This window comes from Hemiscyllium ocellatum, chromosome 21 (genome assembly GCF_020745735.1).
Source record: "Hemiscyllium ocellatum isolate sHemOce1 chromosome 21, sHemOce1.pat.X.cur, whole genome shotgun sequence".
Taxonomy (NCBI): Eukaryota; Metazoa; Chordata; class Chondrichthyes; order Orectolobiformes; family Hemiscylliidae; genus Hemiscyllium; species Hemiscyllium ocellatum.
The window spans coordinates 54,212,744-54,238,062 of record NC_083421.1 but is presented as its reverse complement, the minus strand read 5'-3'; the positions used below and the strand labels follow the sequence as shown (position 1 = coordinate 54,238,062).

The 25,319-nt window shown below is 42.5% G+C and overlaps 1 protein-coding gene across 2 annotated transcripts in view; it reads right to left on the bottom strand.

The window, feature by feature from the left end:
- The window catches only part of LOC132825890 (SH2 domain-containing protein 3C-like), a 185,818-nt gene that overhangs the window by 108,234 nt on the left and 52,265 nt on the right, over positions 1-25,319 (bottom strand). For both annotated transcript variants that reach the window (XM_060841497.1, XM_060841498.1), the window contains exon 4: positions 19,146-19,806. In XM_060841497.1, coding sequence (XP_060697480.1) covers positions 19,146-19,806 — 661 coding nt within the window. The remainder of the gene's footprint in view (positions 1-19,145; positions 19,807-25,319) is intronic.

Sequence of the window (25,319 nt, the reverse complement as noted above, 5' to 3'; positions counted from 1 at the left end):
AAATAAATAGTAATAACTCAGCCCAGCCAATCAAAACACTCATACATTCACAGTTCCTCCTCCCTGCATATTGGACTCATGAAACACAATCGTTACGGCTACATAAAAGCCTTTGTTATTGTTGCAGATAAATCTGCGTCCAGGTATTTCAAAAAGGGTTGCCATGTCTTGTAAAAATTCTCAGTTTTGCTGTATACCATATTTGTGAGAAAATTCAGGGGAATATGCTCCATAACAATCTTCCGTCAACCCCACAGGCCGGGGGTGGGGGGAGTTGGGTGTTCTGATATCTGATCTAGCAAGGTATTCTTCCTTGCACAGAATGTAAGGATATTGAAAAGTTTTGCCTTATGCGAGTCTGCAGGAAATACAATGGGTCGGCCCAAAAGGAGCGAAATAGGGTCCTTCTCCACCCCTACACCTAAAATCCTCTCCATTGCACCCACCACAGCGCTCCAATATGTTTGAAGCCTGTCACAAGACCAAAGACAATGGGTAAGAGTACCCGTACAGACCTTGCCCTTGGGGCATGCTGAAGATACTCCCGGTTTAAATTTTGACAAACATCTGGGGCTGAGTGAACCCTGTGGAGAATCTTCAACTGTAAAGCATGGGTCCTATTGCAAATTGATATCTTCCTTGCACTCTCCCAATATCCTCCCATGCCTCTGAAGAAACTTCAACACCCAGCTATCTTTACCACATTTTGCAGAGTCAATCAGACTCATCTGAGGCGGCACCCCCCAATTGGTGATATAGAGTACTGACAGAGAGTGTACTCTTAGCCCTTAGTACCCCTCTTTCTATGTCAGATTTGTAGGGATCAGTCAAAAGTGTGGTCCTTTTTTGAATAAAATCCCTAACTTGAAAAAAAACCGAAAGAGGTCTCTATTAGATAACTCGTACTTCCGTACTAACTGATCGAAGGACATCATTACATCTTCCTCAAATAAATCACCCATGCAAGATATACCCCTAGCTGCCCAACGTTTAAATCCTGAATCTATTATACCTGGTTGAAAACTCGGCATACCCACTAAAGGTGTAAACAAAGATGTTTTGCCAATATTACCTTCCCTCTGCCGAATTGCCCTCCATGCTTTAACAGTATTGATGACTATTGGGTTATGGCAATATTCCCTAACTGTCCTCATCTTGTCCAAAAACAGCAAACTGGTAAGGGGGCACCTTGCCTGGGAGACTTCAATATCTAGCCATATTGAAAGAGGGTCCCCACAAACCCAATCACTTACATAGGACAAAAGCGAGCTTAATTGGTAATTTTTAATGTCCGGAAGATCTACTCCCCCCAGTCTGTGAGGCAACTGCAGTTTGGCTAATTTAATGAGGGGCTGTTTATGGTGCCAGATAAAGGAGCTGAACCAACTGTTCAGTCTCCTGAGTGTTTGTTTATTGAAAATCAGGAGGAGCATCCGTATAGGGTAAAGCTAACGAGGGAAAATATTCATCTTAATAAGCGCTATCTGACCCAACCATGAGTCTGGAAGTGCCTTCCATCTTTGGAGATCTTGTTTAATTTTTTCAAATAATTGAGTAAAATTGGCTTTGAACAGCCAATCCAGAACTGGAGTAATGAATATGCCCAAATACACAAAACCGCCCTTTGACGACATAAATGGGAATCTATATTCACTTTCAAGAGCCAACTCTTTCGTAAGACCACCCATAGGCATAGCCTCTGATTTAGCAAAATTAAAAATGGGCGGCACGGTGGCACAGTGGTTAGCACTGCTGCCTCACAGTGCCTGAGACCCGGGTTCGATTCCCACCTCAGGCGACTGACTGTGTGGAGTTTGCACGTTCTCCCTGTGTCTGCGTGGGTTTCCTCCGGGTGCTCCAGTTTCCTCCCACAGTCCAAAGATGTGCAGGTCAGGTTAATTGGCCATGCTAAATTGCCCGTAGTGTTAGGTAAGGAGTAAATGTCGGGGTATGGGTGGGTTGCACTTCAGTGGGTTGGTGTGGACCTGTTGGGCCGAAGGGCCTGCTTCCACACTGTAATGTAATCTTATACCCTGAAAATGCGCCAAATGCGTGAATGCATTGTATCAGGCAAGGCACTGAAACTGCTGGATTTGTCAAGAAAATTAGAACATCACCTGCATACAGCGAGATCTTACGTAATTTTGACCCCACTTCTGGAGCTGGTATATTGAGATCCCTATGAATGGCCTCTGCCAACGTAAAAAGTAATGGTGAAAGGGGACAGCCCTGCTGGCTGCCCCAAGAAATATTAAAATTGCTTGATCGTACCTCGTTGGTAATGACCGCAGTGAGAGGTACACTGTAGAGAACCTTTACCCATCTTATGAAAACTTCACCCAGACCAAACCGGTCGAGAGAATAGAAAAGGGACGGCCACTCAACTCGGTCAAATGCCTTCTCTGCATCTAAAGAAATCACCAATCCCTGTATTAACTGCTGTTGGCATGCTTGAATTACGTTAAGCAGCCTCCTAACATTATTGGAGGATCTGCGACCCTTTATGAAGCCCATCTGGTCCTCTTTAATAATAGAAGGTAACACAGTCTCCAGCCTTAACGCAAGAGCCTTAGAAAGGATCTTAAAGTCCACATTTAAGAGCGAGATGGGCCTGTATGAAGCACAGTCTTCCAGATCCTTCCCTTTTTTAAGGATAAGTGAAATATTGGCCTCTCTCAGAAATGGTGGGAGAGGAACATGACTGTATGAATCATTAAACATATTCAGTACCGGGCCTGACAGTATACTTATAAATTCATTATAGAATTCACTGGGAAGTCCATCAGGACCAGGCGCCTTTCCACTCTGAAACTGCCTCACAGCTTCCTGCACTTCTTGCTCTGATATTGGGGCATTGAGAAAGGACTGTTGTTCGGGAATCACACCCAGGAGCTTCAGATCTCTAAAAAAGGATTCCATTTTGGCCTGCCCCTCCTCACAATTCTCAGACTGATATAATTTAGAGTAGAATCTCTGGAACGCCACATTAATCTTTTAGAATCACATGTTAGGTTCCCAGACCCTTCCCTAACCGCTGTAATGGTTTGTGGGGCACTTCTCTTTCTGGCAAGGTACAATAAGTATTTGCCTGGCTTGTCACCATGCTCGTATAACCTTTGCTTTGCAAAAGCCAGCTCCTTCTTTGCTGTCTGCGTGAGCACGGAATTTAGTGCAGACCGCAGTGCCGTAATCCTCTGTAGTTTGACCAACGAGGGTCTGTCAAAGTTGGCCTTCTCGGCTGCCTTCAACTGTGCTTCAAGGAGACGTTGCTGTTCACCCTTCTGTCGCTTCCTACTTGTGAATATGAAATAACTAACCCCCGAGCATAGGCTTTGGCAGTTTCCCAGAGAACAGATGAGCTATCAACCGAGCTTATGTTGATGTCTAGGAATGCCCGAAATTCCCTAGAGATATACTCCACAAACTTGCTGTCCATGAGAATAAAGGGGTCCATTCACCAATACCTTGAATCCACTGTAACATCCTTAATTTTAACCATGAGGTACACTGGAGCATGATCAGAAATGGCAATATTACCAATTGTACAGGATGCCACCAGATCCAGGGTTACCGCGGGGGTCAGAAAAAAATCAATCCTCATGTGACATCTGTGTGGATTGGAGAAAAACGTGAAATCCCTACCTCTAGGGTGGAGACACCTCCAGACGTCCACCAATCCTAATTCCCCACACAAACCCAATAACTGTTTAGTTTGTGCCGAGTACATCGAGGGACCTTTAGGCAACCTGTCTACTGTGGGGTCCATGAGGCAGTTAAAATCTCCCCCTATAATGATGTGCCAAGACTTGAGACTTATCAGTTTAGAAAAAGCATCTACCAAGTATTTAAGAGGATGAGCTGGGGGACAATAAACATTTAAAATGCCATATTCTTTCCCATTTATCAAGGCTTTAAGAATTACAAACCTCCCATATTGTCTTTAACACATTCCAACAATGTAAATGAGAGATTTTTCCTAACCAATATAGCCACTCCCCTACTTCTGATATTAAATAATGAAAAATAAACTCGGTCAAAGCCATTCTGCTGTAATTTCAGATGCTCCTTGTCATCCAAATGTGTCTTCTGTAACAAAGCAATATCCACCTTCTCCTTTCTAAGACTCAAGAGTACCTTCTTCCTCTTAATTGGTGAGTGACTTCCCTTGATATTCCAGGTACACCATTTAATCAAATCATTAGCCATAATCTTCTGCAATTACATTTAAATTCCAGAGAGGAGGAATCCGAATCACAAATTGCTGAGTCTTAGTGTCACATGATCCACCAAACATAAAAACTACATAAACTAAAACCACTACGTTTAACAAACATACAAAATTGTTAAAAATAAAAAAACAACAAAAACCAGAAAACAAACCAACATATAAAGCGCCAATAGCGCTGAGTAGGGGAACTCACCCACTGCCCGGAGGGGGCAACTACCCATCCTAAACTGCCCATAAATAGGCATCTAACCATCTCAACCTCCTTCACCTCTCCCAGCTAGAGGCGCATTGCAAGCACAAGCTAAAAAGAATAAGCAACCCATAGACTATCAATATGAATAAAAGAAATTCTTTTATTAAAAAAAATGGGGAATAAATACCCCACCCATCCTTTGGTATGTCCTAACTTAGAAATTTAAATTGTACATCTTAACCACTGCCAGACATAGTTTGAACCAAATTATTATCAATAGAGGTAAAAAAATGGGGAAAAACAAAGCTCCAACCGGATTTCCTCCATTTCTTTTACAGAATGATAAACGCATACCCAAGCACCGATATTTATACATACTACAATTGTTTAACTTAGGTTAGTTTGTCCACAAACTCTCTTGCCTTCTCCGATGTGTCAGAGATGCATGGATCCATCTAAGGTGATCCGAAGCACTGCCAGATATCTCAGGGAGTATTGAATCCCAAGCTCCTTCAATCTTCTCGACACCATCATACGATTTTCATTTCTGGATCACCACCGCTGAAAAGTTCTGAAAAAACATGATCTTAGACCCCTTGTAAATTAGGGCCTTAGGATCCTTTCCCTGGAGTCTGGAAGCCTCCATGACTCTCTCCTTATCTCGGTAATGATGGAACTGCATCAGGAAAGGATGAGGGCATTACCCAGACCCGACCTCCGTGCTGCGACCTGGTGAGCCCTCTCTATCTTCAATCCTCTCATGCCAGTCTCCAAGTCAAGGAAATTCGGAAGCCAATCTTCAACATATTCCGCAGGCTGCTCACCTTCCTTACCCTCAGACAAACCGATGATCCAAATGTTTTTTCTCCTGCCCCTGTTTTCAAGATCATCCCCTTGGTCATGCAAATTACGAACCTGTGTCTTCAGGGCTTGGATCTCTTCCTTGAATGAACTGGCAACAGCTTCCACCAATGTGACCCTGTGCTCCACCTCATCCGTCCTCTTCTCCAGGTCTCCCAGCTGCTGCTCATGCTCCTGCAGCATGAGAGAGACTGGAGCCGGCTTCTCTTCAATCTGTTTCCCCAATATCTCGCGAGATTTCGAGAGCTGGTTCACCAGGTCCTGGAGAGTAATCGGCTCCGAGGCTGCTGCAGGTTGAGCTGCAGGCCCGGCCTCAGATGCTCCTCCTTCCTTTTCAGGTATTTCTGGACAGCTGAAAATGCAGCTAAGTCAATTTTTAAATGTTTCTTGGGGCTCCACAATCTTTCCAACACCCCAAGAAATCCTGATGACCTGGGTTGGGTGGGTTAAAGGACTGTCCTACTCCTCCTGCGATGCGAAGCTCTGCAGTGTGATCTTTTCAGATCGCTGCCATCTTAGATCCCCCATCCACGTGCCTTTTAAATGTTTGCAATTGTACCAGCCTTCACCACTTCCTCTGGCAGCCCATTCCACACACGCACCTCTCTCTGCGTGAAAAAGTTGCTCCTTAGGTCTCGTTTACATTTTTCCCTTCTCACCCTAAACCTATGCCCTCCACCACCCCAGGAAAAAGATGTTATGTACTTACCTTATCCATGCTTCTCATGATTTTATAAACCTCTATAAGCTCACCCCTCAGCCTCTGACTCTCCAGGGAAAACAGCCCCAGCCTATTTAACTCTCCCTATAGCTCAAATCCTCCAACCCTGGCAACATCCTTGTAAATCTTTTCTGAACCCTTTCAAGTTTCACAATATCCTTCCGATACGAAGGAGACCAGAATTGCATGTAATATTCCAACAGTGGCCTAACCAATGTCCTGTACAGCTGCAACATAACCTCCCAACTCCTGTACTCAATACTCTGACCAATAAAGAAAAGCATACCAAACGCCTTCTTCAATATCCTATCCACTTGTGATTCTACTTTCATGGAGCTATGAACCTGCACTCCAAAGTCTTTGTTCAGCAATGCTCCCTCAGACCTTACCATTAAGTGTATACGTTCTGCTAAGATTTGCTTTCCCGAAATCCAGCACATTGCATTAATCTAAATCAAACTCCATCTACCACTCCTCAGCCCATTGGTCCATCTGATCAAGATCCCATTGTAATCTGAAGTAACCTTCTTCGCTGTCCACTGCATCTCCAATTTTGGTGTCATCTGAAAACTTACTAACCATACCTCCTGTGTTCATATCCAAATCATTTATATAAACGATGAAAAGTAGTAGACCCAACACCAATCCTTGTGGCACTCCACTGGTCACAGGTCTCCAGTCTGAAAAAAAACTCTCCACCACCATCCTCTGTCTTCTACCTTTGAGCCAGTTCTGTATCCAAATGGCTAGTTCTCCCTATATTTCATGAGATCTAACCTTGCTAATTAGTCTACCATGGGGAACCTTGTCGAATGCCTTACTGAAGTCCATATAGATTACATCTACTGCTCTGCCCTCATCAATCCTCTTTGTTACTTCTTCAAAAAACCCAATCAAGTTTGTGAGACATGACTTCCCATGCACAAAACCATGTTGATTATCCTTAATCAGTCATTGCTTTTCCAAATACATGTACATCCTGTCCCTCAGGATTCCCTCCAACAACTTGCCCACCATCGACATCAGGCTCACTGGTCTATAGTTCCCTGGCTTGTCCTTACCACCTTTCTTAAACATTGGCACCACGTAAGCCAACCTCCAGTCGTCCGACACCTCACCTGTGACTATCAATAATACAAATGTCTCAGCAAGAGGCCCAGCAATCAGATACCTAGCTTCCCACAGAGTTCTAGGGTTCACCTGATCAGGTCCACAGGATTTATCCACTTTTGTGCTTAGCAAGACATCCAGCACTTCCTCCTCTGTAATATGGACATTTTTCAAGCTATCACCATCTATTTCCCTATATTCTATATCCTCCATATCCTTTTCCACAGTAAATACTGATGCAAAATAATCATTTAGCATCATCCCTGCCTCCTGTGGCTCCATATACAGGCCACCTTGCTGATCTTTGAGGGGCCCTATTCTCTCCCTAATTACCCTTTTGTCCTTAATATATTTGTAAAAACCCTTTTTGCCCTCCTGACTTCCCTCTTAAGTATATTCCTACTGCCTTTATACTCTTCTAAGGATTCACTCAATCTATTCTGTCTATACTAGACATATGCTTCCTTCTTTTTCTTAACCAAACTCTCAATTTCTCCAGTCATCCAGCATTCCCAATACCTACTAGCCTTTCCTTTCACACTAACTGGAATATACTGTCTCTGAAATCTTGTTATCTCATTTCTGAAGGCTTCCCATTTTCCAACTGTCCCTTTACCTGCGAACATCTGTCCCCAATCCCCTTTTGAGAGTTCTTGCCTGATACCGTCAAAATTAAACTTTCTCCAGTTTAGAACTTCAACTTTTAAATCTGGCCTATCCTTTTCCATCAATATTTTAAAACCAATAGAATTATTGTCGCTGGCCGAAAAATGCTCCCCCATGAACACTTGTCACCCGCCCTGCCTTATTTCCCAAGAGTAGTTCAGATTTTGCACATTCTTGAGTAGGTACATCCACATACTGAATCAGGAAAGTTTCTTGGACACAATTAACAAATTCCTCTCCATCTAAACCTTTAATACTATGGCAGTCCCAGTCTGTGTTTGAAAAGTTAAAATCCCCTGCTATGGCCACCCTATTAATCTTACAGATAACAAAAATCTCCTTACAAATGTGTTTCTCAATTTCCCTCTGACAATTGGGGGGTCTATAATACAATCCCAATAAGGTGATCATCCCTTTCTTTTTTCTCAGTTCCACCCAAATAACGTCCCTGGATATATTTCCGGGATATATCCTCCCTCAGTATAGCTGTAATGCTATCCCTTATTAAAAACACCACTCGCCTTCCTCTCTTGCCTCACTTTCTGTCCTTCCTGTAGCATTTGTATCCTGGAACATTAAGCTGCCAGTCCTGTCCATCCCTGAGCTATGATATCCCAGTCCCATGTTCCTAACCATGCCCTGAGTTCATCTGCCTTTCCTGTTAGGCCTCTTGCACTGAAATAAATACAGTTTAATTTATTAGTCCTACCTTGTTCTGCTTTGTCCCTGCATGCCCTGACTGTTTGACTCGCTTTTGTTCTCAACTGTACTAGTCTCTGATTGATCTCTTTCCCCACTATCTCCCTGGGTCCACACCCCCACCTTATTACTTTAAATCCTCCTGAACAGCTCTGCAACTCTCCCTGCCGGTATATTAGTCCCCTTCCAATTCAGGTGAAATCCGTCCTTCTTGTACAGGTCATTTCTACCGCAGAAGAGATTCCAATGATCCAAAAATGTGAATCCTTCTCCCATACACCAGCTCCTCACCAATGCATTCATCTGCTCTATCCTCCTATTCCTGCCTTTATTAGCTCGTAGCACTGGGAGTAATCCAGATATTACTACTCTCGAGGACTTCCTTTTTAAATTCCTGCCTAACACGCTATGTCCTCCCTTCAGAATCTCATCCATTTCCCTTCCTATGTCGTTGGTTCCAATGTGTACAATGACCTCCTGTTGGGTCCTCTCCCCCTTGAGAACATCTGCACCCTCTCTGAGATATCCTTGCTCCTGGCACCAGGCAGGCAACACAACATTCTGATTTTTCGCTGCTGGCCACAGAAACATTTGTCTGTGCCTCTGACTAGAGAGTCCCCTAACACAATTGATCTCTTGGAACCCGACGTACCCTTGATTACATTAGCCAGTCTCATACCAGAAACTTGGCTGTTTATGCTGTATTCCCCTGAGAATCCATCATCCTCCACATTGCTGGTTGATCAAGGAATCTGTTTCCTCACCAATTAAGGGCTCACCCACTTGAAAGATGTAACATTAATTAGTTCCCTCCCTCAATCCTTACACTAAGCCCCTGCTGACCTTACACCCCACCACCATCTCGTGGACAAATGTTTATGACTCAACAACAAACATAGTCCTTGTTTCCCGTCTCCAGTGCGAAACTCTGATTTTTCCCTTGCTAACTCCATTATACATCTTTCACTTGGAACATCCCAATCTCTCCCTTGTCACAAAACAGTTCACTTTGAACAGACTGAATGCGGAATGTTCCGAATCTGTACACTTCTATGAATTGTTATGATAACCAGTAAGCTGCTCATTGACTATCAGCAGAGTCTTTTCAGGGAAGTTAGCTGATTTTTCCTACTTCAAACAATTTTTCTTCTTCATTGCCTGTTGCACCTGCATGCTTACTTTCAGTGACTGGTATACAAGAACAAACTCTAATTGAGACAGTTTGCAATATCTGGGCAATAATTTTTGAGCCAATCAAGAATTAAGGATACATCAAGTAACCAAAGTTCAGAATCAGTATCCCTCACTAATATTGATATTTTGGGCAAAAGCCCATCCTGATGAAGGGCTTTTGCCCGAAACATCGATATTTCTGCTCCTTGGATGCTGCCTGACCTGGTGTGCTTTTCCAGCACCACTTTAATCTTGACTCTGATCTCCAGCATCTGCAGTCCTCACTTTTGCCTACCCCTCCTCAATCATTAGTTTCTGTTAAAATTATCCTGCACTAATTGTGCCACAAAGCGATGAATTTGTGAATGAGAATCACCAATGAGAGCAGCTGCGCCTGAGATCCTCTCAAATTCTTCACAAGGAAAGCTGGATGGACATCTGGTGAGAAGAGGATTAATAGTTATAGGACCAGCTACAGATTGAGGGTGATTAAATACTCCATAAAGCACAATGGTTCCACTCCTGTTTGGGTGCATCGAGTCAGCTGTGGCTGTGTGTATTAGAATGTTGCAGGTTCACATCTTTCTCCAGGATCTGAGTTCAACAATCAAGCCTGAAATTCTAGTGCAGTATTGAGGGAGTACTGCACTGTCAGGGGTGTTGTCAGGATAAGATTTGAAACTGGGACTCTATTTGTTTTCTCAGGTGGGTTTTAAACGGAAGGTGGTAGTGTAGCGGCACTGTCAATAGACTAGTCATCCAGGGACTGAGACCAATGCTCTGGGGATATGGGTTCAAATTCCCCCATGGTAGCTGGGTGAAGTTATAAATTCACTTAATTTTTTAAAAAGTCTGGAATTAAAAGCAGTTTCAGAAACTACTCTTGACTGTTGAAAATTCATCTGGTTTACTCATGTCCTTTAAGGAAGGAAACCTGATGTGGTCTGGTGACAGCAGGCCAACAGCGATATGGGTGACTCTGCAAATGGCCTAGTAAACTGCTCAGGTCAAGAGATGAGCAACAAATATTGCCATTGCCAGTGATTCCCACATCCCACATCCTCTGGTTGAAGAACAGGAAACATGTGATCCCTGGTGTCCTGGCTAAAATGTATTCCTCAATCGACATCACAGAAACAGATGACCTATATTCTCACATTATTGTTTGTTTGAGTTTGCCATTAGAAATTGGCTGCTTTCACTCCATTGGAGAAACTTAATTGACTGTAAAGCACAATTTGTGTCCTGTGATCCATAGATGCTAAATTAATGCAGTCTATCTTTCTTTTTAGTTTACGAGAAAATAGCAAACCAGAAATACATAGTGCGGAGTTGGGGTAATGGGTGAATACACTGCACATCATTTGATAACTTCTGCTTATTAGGGCAGGAGATTTGAGATCCAGATTGATCTGACCTTTGGAAACAGTCAACTTAATGGGCATAGTCTTTTGTCACACTATATTTGCTCAGTTTTATTTGTATGAAGGATCCACAATTACTGAAGCTCACAATCTACAACTTTCAAACAATTTAAATAATACTCGGAGAAAGTGCATTTGATGCACAGAAAGAGGTCATTCAGCCCAGAGTCATACAGCACGGAAACAGACCCTTCAGTCCAACTCATCCATGCTGACCACACCTCCCAATCTGACTTAGTCCCATTTGCCAGCATTTGGCCCATATCTCTGTAAACACATGCTCCAAGATGGCATAATCTAAGTGAGTTTTAGTGACTGGAGCTCACCCATAGTCATGGTATCAAAGCCAGATGATACCCAACAGTTATGTGTGGATTATCGTAAAGTCAACACCATTACAAAGACTGATGCATATCCAATTCCATGGTTAGAGGACTGTGTCAAAAAGGTGGGACAAGCAACCTACATTTCTAAGTTGGACTTGCTCAGAGGCTACTGGCAAGTACCTCTGTCAGAGAGAGCAAAGGCAATATCGGCTTTCATAATGCCAAATGGACTATATCAGTTCAAGGCAAAAGTGAGGACTGCAGATGCTTGCGATCGGAGTCAAGGTTAGAGTAGTGCTGGAAAAGCACATCAGGTCAGGCAGCAGCCGAGAAGCTGGAAAATCGACATTTCGGGCAAAAGCCCTTCATTGGGACCTCATTCCTGATGAAGGGCTTTTGCCCGCAACGTCAATTTTCTTGCTCCTCAGATGCTGCTTGACCTGCTGTGCTTTTCCAGCACCACTCTAATCTTGACTATATCAGTTCGAGGTCATGCCATTTGGTATGAAAAACACTCCAGGCACATTTCAGAGACTGACTAATAAGGTCATTGCTGGGTTAACCATTTGTGTTGTTTACATTGATGAACTGGTGATTTTTAGTCACTTATGGAAGGAACATTTACAGTATTTATCAGATTTGTTCGAACAACTTTGGAAGGCAGGCTTGGTGGTAAACTTAGCTAAAAGTGAACTTGCCAACTTCCTGGGCCATGTTACTGGACATGGACAAATGGCTCCACGGGATGTGAAAACAAAAGTAATTGGGGAATTTCCCACACCATCAATGAAAAAAGTAGTACTATGGTTCCTGGGTTTGAGTGGATTTTACTGGAAGTTTGTGCCGAACTTTAGCAGTGTGGCTGCTCCACTCACCAAATTGTTAAAAAAAGGGCAAAAAGTTTCAGTGGACAATGGACTGTCAAAAGGCATTCTGGATTAGTGGTGCTGGAAGAGCACAGCAGTTCAGGCAGCATCCAAGGAGTAGCGAAATCGACATTTCGGGCAAAAGCCCTTCATCAGGAATAAAGGCAATGACTCTTATAAGGAGAGGAGGAAATCTTCTTCAAGGCAGATGTTTCCAGCATCTGCAGTCATTGTTTTTACCTCAAAAGGCATTTGACAGCCTAAACACTGTGTTTACCACTGCTCCAGTATCAGCCACACCAGATTGCACAAAGTCTTTCAAGGTGGCAACTGATGCCAGTGATGTGGGTGTCGGTGCGATGGTCCTGCAGGAGGATGACGAGGGAATAGAAAGACCCATCGGGATTTTGAACGTGCATCAACATAAATATTCAACAGTGGAGAAAGAGACTTTGAGCTTGGTGTTGGCACGACAACATTTCAGTGTTTATGTTCACAGCAAAGCATCTGAGACAATCGTATACACTGATCATAACCTATTGACATTTGTGGAAGTATTTAAGGATAAAAATGCCAGACTATTTAGATGAAGATTGTTGTTGCAGCCATTCAATTTGGCAATTCAGCACATGGCAGGTCACGAAAACATGATTGCCAATGTGTTATCGAGACTTGTGGGTGGCACGGTGGCACAGTGGTTAGACTGCTGCCTCACAGCGCCAGAGACCAGGGTTCAATTCCCGCCTCAGGCGACTGACTGTGTGGAGTTTGCACGTTCTCCCTGTGTCACCGTGGGTTTCCTCTGGGTGCTCCGGTTTCCTCCCACAGTCCAAAGATGTGCGGGTCAGGTGAATTGGCCATGCTAAATTGCCCGTAGTGTTAGGTAAGGCTACGTAAATGTAGGGGTATGGGTGGGTTGCGCTTCGGTGGGTCGGTGTGGACTTGTTGGGCCAAAGGGCCTGTTTCCACACTGTAAGTAATCTAATCTACTTTCACTCGAATGAGATATGGGGGCATTTGGTGGCGGGTGTGCCATGGCCTGAATTCACATGTGATTGTGCATGTTTGCATGTTCATACTTAGTATTGTATATATGTGCATTTTAACTACTATCCAGTTTGTTTTTGAAGGGTTTTAAAAATGAAGCCCTTTTGGTGTTGATGGTTCATTATCTTTAAGGGGGAGGTGTCACAAGACTAATCCTTTTACTTCTAAAAGCTGTTCCTTGGCCCAAGGATACTTTGGCCTTGATATTTTTCAGAGAGGTAAGCAACCAAGCCAGGCTCCGATCAGACTGGTTTGGTACAGAGCTGCAAAGGATTTTGAGAGGCCTTTTGTTTATATGTAAACAGATGAGACTTCAGGCCAAAATGGTCATGTTTTAGAAGTAGAATAAAAGGGGAGTGGTCAGCTCTTTAGCTGAGCAGTTTCGTTCAGTTCAGAACTGGTTAGGAGTTCAACAGTGATTCTGTTCGCTGAGCTGGGAATTTGTGTTGCAGATGTTTCGTCCCCTATCTAGGTGACATCCTCAGTGCTTGGGAGCCTCCTGTGAAGCGATTCTGTGATGTTTCCTCCGGCATTTATAGTGGTTTGTCTCTGTCAGTTCCAGCTGTCTGTTGCAGTGGTCAGTATTTTGGGTCCAGGTCGATGTGGTTATTGATTGAATCTGTGGATGAGTGCCATGCCTCTAGGAATTCCCTAGCTGTTCTCTATTTGGCTTGTCCTGTAATAGTAGTGTTATCCCAGTCGAACTCATGTTGCTTGTCATCTGCGTGTGTGGCTACTAAGAATAGCTGGTCGTGTCATTTCGTGGCTAGTTGGCGTTCATGGATGCGGATCGTTAGCTGTCTTCCTGTTTGTCCTATGTAGTGTTTTGTGCAGTCCTTGCATGGGATTTTGTACACTACATTGGTTTTGCTCATGCTGGGTATCGGGTCCTTCGTTCTGGTGAGTTGTTGTCTGAGAGTGGCTGTTGGTTTGTGTGCTATTATGAGTCCTAGTGGTCGCAGTAGTCTGGCTGTCAGTTTGGAAATGCTCTTGACGTATGGTAGTGTGGCTAGTCCTTTGGGTTGCGGTATGTCCTCGTTCCGTTGTCTTTCCCTTAGGCATCTGTTGATGAAATTGCGCGGGTAACCGTTTTTGACAAATACATTGCAGAGGTGTTCTTCTTCCTCTTTTTGCAGTTCTGGTGTACTGCAGTGTGTTGTGGCCCTTTTGAATTGTGTCTTGATGCAACTTCTTTTGTGTGTGTTGGGGTGGTTGCTTTCGTAGTTCAGGACTTGGTCTGTGTGTGTGGCTTTCCTGTATACCTTTGTGGTGAATTCCCCGTTAGGTGTTCTCTGTACCATCACGTCTAGGAATGGGAGTTGGTTGTCCTTTTCTTCCTCTCTAGTGAATCGGATTCCTGTGAGTGTGGCATTCATGATCTGGTGTGTGTTCTCTATTTCTGTGTTTTTAATGATTACGAAGATGTCATCCACATATCTGACCCAGAGTTTGAGTTGAATTTGCGGTAAGACTGTTTGTTCTAATCTTTGCATTACCGCTTCTGCTATGAGTCCAGAGATGGGTGAGCCCATGGGTGTGCCATTGATTTGAGCATATATTTGGTTGTTGAATGTGAAGTGTGTTGTGAGGCACAGGTCCAGTAGTTTGAGTATACCGTCTTTGTTGATAGGTTCACTGTCCTGTTGGCTGTTCTGTATGTCCAGCAGGTTGGCTACTGTTTCTCTGGCTAGGGTTTTGTCGATAAGGTGAACAGTGCTGTTACTTTGAATGAGACCATAGTTTCTTCCTTGTCTATGTGTATATTTCTGATGATGTCCAAGAATTCCTGTGTTAACTGTATAGAGTGTCTGGATCCGCTAATCAGGTGTTTCAGTTTCTGCTGTAGTTCTTTAGCCAGTTTGTGTGATGGTGTCCCTGGTCATGATACTATTGGTCTGAGTGGAATGTCTGGTTTGTGCACTTTAGGTAGTCCATAGAATCTGGCGGTGTTGTTGTTTTCAGATTTCATTCTTCGTAGGTCAAACCCGGTTATCTGTTTTTTTTTTGTAGGTTCCTCAGTGTGTTGTTTATTCTATTGGTGAGCTGTGGGGTGGGGTCAAACTCCCTCTTTTGGTAGGTGTTGGTATCTGCAAGTAGTTGTTGCGTTTTTTGGATGTACTCTACTCTGTCAAGGATGACCGTCATTCTGCCTTTGTCTGCTGGTAGTATGGACATCATCAGAAATATACACATAGACAAGGAAGAAACTATGGTCTCATTCAATGTAACGGCACTGTTCACCTCTATCGACAAAACCCTAGCCAGAGAAACAGTAGCCAACCTGCTGGACATACAGAACAGACAACAGGACGGTGTACCTATCAACAAAGATGGCATACTCAAACTACTGGACCTGTGCCTCACAACACACTTCACATTCAACAACCAAATATATGAACAAATCAATGGCACACCCATGGGCTCACCCATCTCTGAACTCAGCAGAAGCGGTAATGCAAAGATTAGAACAAACAATCTTACCGCAAATTCAACCCAAACTCTGGGTCAGATATGTGGATGACATCTTTGTAATCATTAAAAACACAGAAATAGAGAACACACACCGGATCATCAACGCCACACTCACAGGAATCCGATTCACTAGAGAGGAAGAAAAGGACAACCAACTCCCCGTCCTAGACATGATGGTACAGAGAACACCTAATGGAGAATTCACCACAAAGGTATACAGGAAAGCCACATACACAGACCAAGTCCTGAACTACGAAAGCAACCACCCCAACACACACAAAAGAAGTTGCATCAAGACACAATTCAAAAGGGCCACAACACACTGCAGTACACCAGAACTGCAAAACGAGGAAGAAGAACACCTCTGCAATGTATTCGCCAAAAATGGATACCTGCGCAATTTCATCAACAGATGCCTAAGGGAAAGACAACGGAACGAGGACATACCGCAACCCAAAGGACTGGCCACCCTACCATATGTCAAGAGCATTTCCAAACTGACAGCCAGACTACTGCAACCACTAGGACTCATAACAGCACACAAACCAACAGCCACTCTCAGACAACAACTCACCAGAACAAAGGACCCGATACCCAGCATGAGCAAAACCAGTGTAGTATACAAAATCCCATGCAAGGACTGCACAAAACACTACATAGGACAAACAGGAAGACCCGTAACAATCCGCATCCATGAACACCAACTAGCCACGAAACGACACGACCAGCTATCGTTAGTAGCAACACACACAGATGACAAGCAACATGAGTTCAACTGGGACAACACTACTATTATAGGACAAGCCAAACAGAGAACAGCCAGGGAATTCCTAGAGGCATGGTACTCATCCACAGATTCAATCAATAAGCACATCGACCTGGACCCAATATACCGACCACTGCAACGGACAGCTGGAACTGACAACTGGAAGCAGCAGAGACAAACCACTATAAATGCTGGAGGAAACATCATAGAAGTGCTTCACAGGAGGCTCCCAAGCACTGAGGGTGTCACCTAGACAGGGGATGAAACGTCTGCAACACAAATTCCCAGCTCGGCGAACAGAACCATAATGAGCACCCGAGCTACAAACATTCTCACAAACTTTGAGTTCAACAGTGCGCTATGTGGAAACTCTTCGGCCTTTCTAATTTCAACCTGTCAGCATCTGACCCTTTATTATACTATGTTTTACAGGGGATTTGCCTATTGGTACTGCTGTGTATATTCAGAACAGCATACTTAACACTAGTTTGGATTGACTGAGTTCTGTAGGGGTTCTTTAATCTGTTCTTTGTGTATCATTGTGTAATTTTGTGAATAAACTTTTCGTCTGTTTTAAACCTGGTAGTCAACCTCGTTAACTTAATCCAGCTAATTTTCACCATACACTTCTGAAACAAATTGCAAAATTATGGTTAGGGCTGCCTGCTTAAGAATGTTTTGTGTGGTCTGGCCTAGTCCATAACACACCACATAATTTGGTTTCATCTGCAAACTTACTAACCATCCCTCCTATATTCACAACCAAATCATTTATATAAATGATGAAAAGCAGTGGACTCAGCACCAATCCTTGTGATACACCACTGGTCACCGGCCTCCAGTCCAAAAACAAACCTGTACCTGCACCCTCTGTCTCCAATTTTCCAAGTTAAAAATCACACAACACCAGGTTAAAGTCAATTTTGTATCCAATTGATTTTCTCCCCTGGATCCCATGTGATCTAACCTTACTCACCAGTCCACCACGTGGAACCTCATCAAACATCTTGCTGAAGTCCATATAGACAACGCTGTGCCTTCATCAACCTTCTTTGTCACCTCTTCAATCAAGTTAGTGAGACACGATTTCCCACGCGCAAAGCCATAGTGACTATCCCTAATCAGTCCTTGCCTTTCCAAATGCATATAAATCCTGTCCCTCAGAATCCCCTCCAACAACTTGCCACCACTGAAGTAAGGCACACAATTCATAGGTTCCCTGGCATTTTCTTATAGCTTTTCTTAAATAATGGCACCACATTCGGCAACCTCCAGTCTTCTGACACCTCATCTATGTCTGTTAATTATACAAATATCTCAGCAACGGGCCCAGTTATCTCTTTGCTAGTTTCCCACAAAGTTCTGGGAAATATCTGATCAGGTCCTGGAAATTTATCTACCTTTATGCATTTTAAGACCTCCAGTACCTATTTTGTAATTTAAATTCTTTTCAAGACCTCACTATTTATTTCACCAAGTTCTCTATGTTCCACATCCTTCTCCACAACGAACACTGATGCAAATATTTGTTTAGTATCTTAACCATCTCTTGTGGTTCCACACATAAGGGGCCACATTGATCTTTAAGCAGCCCTTTTCTCTCTCTAGTTACTCTTTTGCATTGATCGAATCTCTTTGGATTCTCCTTAACTCTATTTCCCAAAGGTATCCCACGTCCCCTTTTTGTCCTCCTGATTTCCCTCTTAAATATACTCTTACAGCCTTCCTTGCTGTCCATACCTGATACATGCTCTTTTTCTTGACCAGAGCACCAGTTTCTTTGGTTATCCAGCATTCCTTACACTTACCAACTTGTCCGACACATTGACAGGAACATACTGTCCTTGAACTCAAATTATTTCATTTTTAAAGACCTCCCACTTACCAACAGTCCCTCTGCCTGTGAATAGCCTCCCTCAATCAACATTTGAAAGTTTCTGTCTAATACCATCAATTGTGTCTGTGCCAGCTGAATAAACCAGCCACCCATTCTAACTTTCCCACTTTCAGCACTTGGTCTGTAGCCTTACAGGTTACAATGCTTCAGGTCCTGATCCAGATTCCTTTGAAAGGAATTGAGGATTTCCACCTCAACCACCAAACTGGGCAGTGTATTCCAGCTCCCATACAGCTGCTCCAAGATTTGTCCACATCAATTGGAGTAATTGTCATGACTTCTGGGTTTGGAAGTAACTTGTGTACACAGGCCTCAGAGTTCACACACTGAAAAGAAATTTAGAGGGAACATTGCTTTTTGGGTGAAAAACCTTTTACACGTGTCCGTCTAACCCCTTTACTAATCACTTTGATCAAACTGACAACTTAAAGGCAGAAATGAAAAACAGTTGAAGTGAAATCTTACACCAGAACCACAAGCTACAGCAGCCTAGACCTCCCTCTTATCGGGTGCTGATTCAATTTAACCTTTAGTGACAATGATTATCAGAGCATTATGATAAGGGAACAAATTAACTGAGGGGGTTTAACCATCAAATTTCAAATGATTAAAGAACAATTTTCTTGATATATGTGAGACAAATTGTACTAAATAGAGCCTAGAATACAGGCCAAATATGAACTCTGATGAACATACCTGTCATCGATTAGCTCGCTCTTGCTATCGCTTGCCCCATCTTCAGGCGAAAGAGTTTTGGTCTGGCCATTGGCATTTTCTGGTGCACTCAACCCTCTTTGGGTCTCCATGACTTGTGATTCAACTGGTATAGACCTGTCACTTTTATTCTGAAGTGTGTCTGATTCGGTCGAGGGTTTGGCAGAATTTGACATTGCTGCATTGGAGTCAGAGAACACAGGCTGTGAACAACTGGGACTCAGACATCCCTGAGCTGGTGTGACCGCTTCACCTGACTCTGATGGTGCAGGTCCCTTCCCTGATGGCTCACCTTGGTCACTGTTTGGCACTGGTGGCAGTGGTCCCAGTCTGCCCCTCCCTCCAGCCTGTGCATCTGAAGTACTGGGACTTTTGACTGGTTTCTGCACCCTGTTGGAGTTTCGGCGTGGCATTGTGCCAATGCAGGTGTACATTTCACTTGAATGGGCATAGCTGGGGCTCCGTGGTATAGTTTCCAAATCATCTACCGTTTCCTGTCCTATCTCCTGATGAATCTGGAGGCCCAAGTGTTTCCCTTCCAATTGTTTCTTCTTCTCATCAAGGGCACTGCTTGAAGATCGTCGTAGCGACAGATTCCGTGGGATGTTGGTTAAACTGCCAAAGCCTTTAAACTTAAAGAACTCTGAAACAAAAGCAACAAATGGTTTGTAATTTAAAAAAATTATAAAAGATAACCACTGAGCCTATTAATTTTCTTCCTTCCATCAACTATACCCTAGCCAATATTCAATCAACAATTAACTGGATAATCTGATCATTTAGGAAAAAAATTAATGCAAATGCTGAAGTCTGTGCAGAAAACAACCAAATGATGGAGATCAAAGCAGGTCACACAGCATCCATGGAGAGACCGCAAGCTAACGTTTCGAGTCTTGATGACTTTTCAACAAAGCTGTTCAGCTCTGGTGAAGAGTTGCCTATTCTCAAAATATTAGCTTGTTCTCTCTCTCCATGGATGCTGAATGACCCACTATAATTTTCAGCATTGGTTGTTTTCAGTAATCTGATCATTTGTGTAATTGCTGTTTGCGCACGTTTGTTGTGTGTGAATTGGCTGCTGCTGTTATTATATTACAATAGTAACTACATTTCAAAATCAACAATAAAATATTGTGGGGCACCCAGAGGCTGTAAAATATGCTATATTATTGTAAGTTATTTATTTACTCCTTTTTAACATCATGAATCATGTACTGCATGTTTAACTCAATGAATGTTTGGTTTCAAGCACATAGAGTGGTTAGAATATGGCTTTCAGTATCACATGAATTAAATGAGTTTGAGTCTGATTTATGGTTATCACATATATCAAGATACAGTGAAAAGTTTTGATTTGTGCACTATACAAGCAGAACATATAATACAATAAAACTAGGTATGTATATAAGACAGAAAGGGATAACACAGTACGTTAATGGGATAAACTGTAAGTGTAATGGGAAGAGGTTTGTGTGTAATATAAACACTGGTACGTAGTAGTTAGACTGAATGGCAGATTTCTGTCTGTAACTTGTATATAATTCTATGTGATATAAATACTTTGTAATCTTCAAAGATGTTTACCCAAACCTCTATAATATTCAAAATTCTAAATCAAAAATATTAGGAATATCCAACTGGCAACATCTGTAGACAGAGAAACAGGATTAATACAACAAGAAAGATCACAAGCTAAAACGTTAACTCTGTTTTTCTTTTCAATGGTTTATTCAGACCTGCTGAGTCTTCTCAGCATTTTATGTTCTGATTTCACATTATTATTATACTCAGTGTTTTGCTTTTATTTTAGTGATCAGCCATTCTTAAACTTTGCTCTGCTGTCCTTTTTAGCCAACATTCATCAAACCCCACTCCAGAAGCTAGAGGAACCACCATGACTATGAAGTGATTCATCAACCAAGTCTGTACATGTCCCTGGAGACACTTAACTTTGTTTCCAATCAAATCCCCATCAAAAGAAAGATTTAGTCTTAAATGCGTTTGTTAAAAGTCTGTGCCAGATTTGCTGTTGGATCAGAGAAATGAGAAGAGACTTGTGTTTCTTTCATTTTCTAATCTCAATCGAGGCTTGTGTCTCTTTAACCTTTGATTAAAGGTTAACTGCATTCAGACTAAATTAGGATTGAGGACTAAGAACCATGACTTCACCAGCTCAAGGCAATGGGCTGAAGTTTGAAGACTGATGCCTTCATCTACTGATATTGCATACAGTTGATATTTTATAGGGATGGTCATATTTTTTCTCTGCAAACAGGAAAAACTCTCTTCAAACCTCTCCAGGTAAGCCCTGTTCCTCTAATGCATGAGGTACACTTGAATGTTTGAAAGCTATTTCTCAATTTCTGTTTAATGCACCACAAAATGTTCACTGGTGACGTATCTGTGGAAATTCCCTGTAGCAGTATGGACAAAACGTCTGACTCCTATTGTGTGAGACCGCAATCCCCTGTAAATAGAACATCAGAAAGATTTGCATTCTAGAAGCTCCATTTTCTACCTCAGGATGGTCTCAAAGCATTTCACAGCTAATTAGGATTGTTTAACATGTAATCGTAACAGCAGAAAAAATTATGTGGAGGAGCCGGTGTTGAACTGGGGTGGATGAAGTTAAAAATCACACAATGCCAGGTTATAGTCCAACAGATTTATTTGGAAGCACTAGCTTTCGGAGCCTTGCTCCTTCATAAGGTGGTCATAGAGTCATAAGAGATGTACAGCACGGAAGCAGACCCTTTGGTCCAAGATGTTGTGTGATTTTTCACAAAGAAAATGGAGTAAGCGGTGTGGTAAAAGATAAACATGGAATATCATCTCAAGGGATTATTGCTTTTCAGAATTCTGTGTGATTAGGTTCAATATTCCAGAACATAAGCACCCCGACTGGTATGGGAGGTAAATACATCATAAGAAACCATTTCCATATTTGGTTAGAGTAAACGAGTATTGATGCTCCTGGAGAAGTAAATATTAGGAGTGACTTCACTATAATAATGCAATGAACTTGAACTCAACAAAAATCTGGCAACTGTGGACCAACACCAGAGAAGTAACCATGAAAGCTTCTGGTCTGTTGTAAAAATCATGATGTGGAGATGCCAGAGTTAGATTGGTGTGGGCAAGGTCAAAACTCAAATGACACCAAGTTATTGGAGGCAGTGAGGTCTGCAGATGCTGGAGATCAGCGTTGAGTGTGTGATGCTGGAAAAGGAATGATGAGGGGCTCCAGCCCGAAACGGCAATTTTCCTGCTCCTCGGATGCTGCCTGACCTGCTGTGCTTTTCCAGCAAAACACTCACCACACCAGGTTATTGTCCAACAGGTTTATTTGAAATTGCAAGTTGTAAAAACCCAATACGGTTTACTAATGACGTTCAGATATACAGCCCACTAACCAGCCTATCTTACTGGTTATTCCAGGTATGGCTGACTCTTATGCTGTCTGGAGACCTAGGAAGGGCAATTAATCCAGCCTTGCCATTGTAGCCCATATCCCAAGAACACATTTTTAAAAATATTCTACATAGTGAAAGAATATAGAACCTGGAAGGGAGTATGCCCATTGTATCTGTGAGTGTCTGAGCTCAGATATGATCAGTTAGATGAAGGTGATTCAGTCTTGAGGTGCTGAGGTTCAGATTTTTCTTCACTGTTCCATTGGTGAAGAATTACCATTAGAGGGGGAGGGGAGCAGGGGAAGCCAGAAACAAAACCTGTGTCAGCAAGCAAGAGTTCCACAGCAGCAGGAGACTCAGACAATTAAACTAAACACAGGGGAAAAAAAAATTCAACGAGGAGAAATATCTTGCTAATCTTCCAACAATATCTTACTGCTAATAAAAACTAAAGTGTGCAGTAAAAGCCCCTTAGCAGACAAAAAAGGGAAATGTGGTTCACATTTAAATTACAGATGAAAGGTCTCCCCGAGACAGCATTTTAACCTATTTCCAGATGCCGCAACATCTGCTGTGTATTTTTTAAAAAGTGTTATTTTGACTCTTCTGCACCTCCTTGTGGCTGGACAGAGGATGACAACGGCATTGTTCCTAACCTCAAACCCAGCCCCCACCATATCTGGATGAGCTCACCTTACCCGCCTTGGGGAATTTATTGGTGAGAGGGAAACTTGAGCTAATCATCTGGAACAGAAATATCAGCCCATGCATCCCCTGTGGGCAGGACGCAGAAAATGAATAGCGTTACGTTAAAAACAGCATATTTGGTTTTGAATCGTTCAAGAGGAACCAAGATTCAAAGGAGTTTTTTTTATCAGATGCTGCCCCATTCAGAAAGTCTGCACAGTCTATATTTTTCAAAATGGCTTTGAACATCTTTGACAGTGTAAGACACTAGATATTTTTCACCAAAAAAGCAGGATTGCTGGATGAACCCAGCAGATCTGACAGCATCTGTGGAGAGAAAGCAAAATTAACGTGAACAAGGTGACCCTTTCTCAGAACTGCATGTTTTATTTATTTTGAGGATTATAAAATGGAATCGGACAGCTAGAACTAAAATAGAAGAACGTTTTGCAACTTGAAAATCAAGTGTCTTGTATTGTATTGAGCTGTACAATGCAATGTAGCTTTTGGAAGAAAAAAAGGTGGAGGTTTCGAGAATGATTGACAATTTGGATCTTTCTACCTGGAAATCTACTTGGCAATAACTCTCTCCTTAGTAGAGTTGCAGTGTGTTTAAAAACCTGTTAACTTCCAAGCTGCCAATTGCATTAATATTTTTTAGATCGCCTACCATCAAACAGAAAATAAAATGTCCTAAAATAAAATCCTTTTATTTACCTAGTGCAAAATAAATATTAAGATTTACACATTATGGGTAGAACTTAAAATAACCTGTCATGTTTAAAAATTAATGTTAAACTTGTCTTAAAAATTCACTAATTTTTTTTAAGAGCACTTCATGATCGAAAAATATTTTCTCAGGGTCAATTGTAAATTTTATTCATCATATTTACCATCTGAAAAGACAAGGGCAGCAGATATATGGGAATACCACCACCTGCAAGTTCCCTTCCAAGCCACTTATCTTCCTGACTTGGAAGTATATCCTTCAATGTTACTGGGTCAAAATCCTGGAACTTCGTTCCTAATGGCGTTGTGCATCTCTACCCCACAAGGACTAAAGCAGTTCAAGAAGGCAGCTCACCACCTCCTCCTGGGCAGTCAGGAATGCACAATGAATGCTGGTCCAGCCAGCAATGTCTACATCTCATGCAAAGGTAATCACCTCATTAAAGAGGCGTAGTTTTGTAAAGGGCTTTGAGTGGCAATACAGGGCAGAAAAAATAAAATTCCCTTGATTTCAGTGATTCCCTGTTCATGAGGGAGCTACAGTCTCGTCTGCCACTGTCACCCTAAGTGACAGGCGGTGACCTCAGGATGTCCGTACTAATTTGCATATTCCCAATATCTCAAAGTTATGGTCTGTTTCAGAGGAATAGTGAGAGTGAATGTTGGCAGCTCACCATCAACCCCTTCCCCCTCCCCCACCAAAAAAAACAGTTAAATTAAGGAACTTGTGTTGAAATAAGTTTGATTTCAAAATAAAAACTGGAAAGTAATTTAAATGATTGAGCTGCTTTCTCTTTCACAAAACTAATTTCAGGCAGCACTGTTTCTTTTATAGAGCGCCCAGTGAGTTGCCTGTTCAATAGCCGCTGTGGACCTACCTTTGGTTGAACTGTGGTTTCATTCTGATTGTTGCCCTCCCAAGATTTGATGCAATCAGTCTCCTGTGGGTCTGGATCCCTCAGTTTAATAAATAAGTAGTATTTTAAAATAATAGCAAGTTCCAGCAATCACACTGGTAGTAGTAGTACTGGGAGTCCAGAATCAATCACGTGGAACAGTCTGTTGAAGCGGGGTAAATCTTGCACTTTGCAAATCTCTTATTTAATTTTGACATTTTAAAAAAGCAAAAGCTCAAACCAAAGGAACCCTGTCATCAACAGCTTTCCCATGATCTGCAGCCTCTTCAAATGGAGGTGGTTGTGTAATGTCCTGTGGGGTAGGGGGAGAAGCAAGCACTGTTTGCAAGCCAGCAACGTGAACTAGGGTAAGGCTGCCATGGGTTGGCTGTTGAATTCCAGCATCCTTCTCAGAACGACCATTCTCCGCC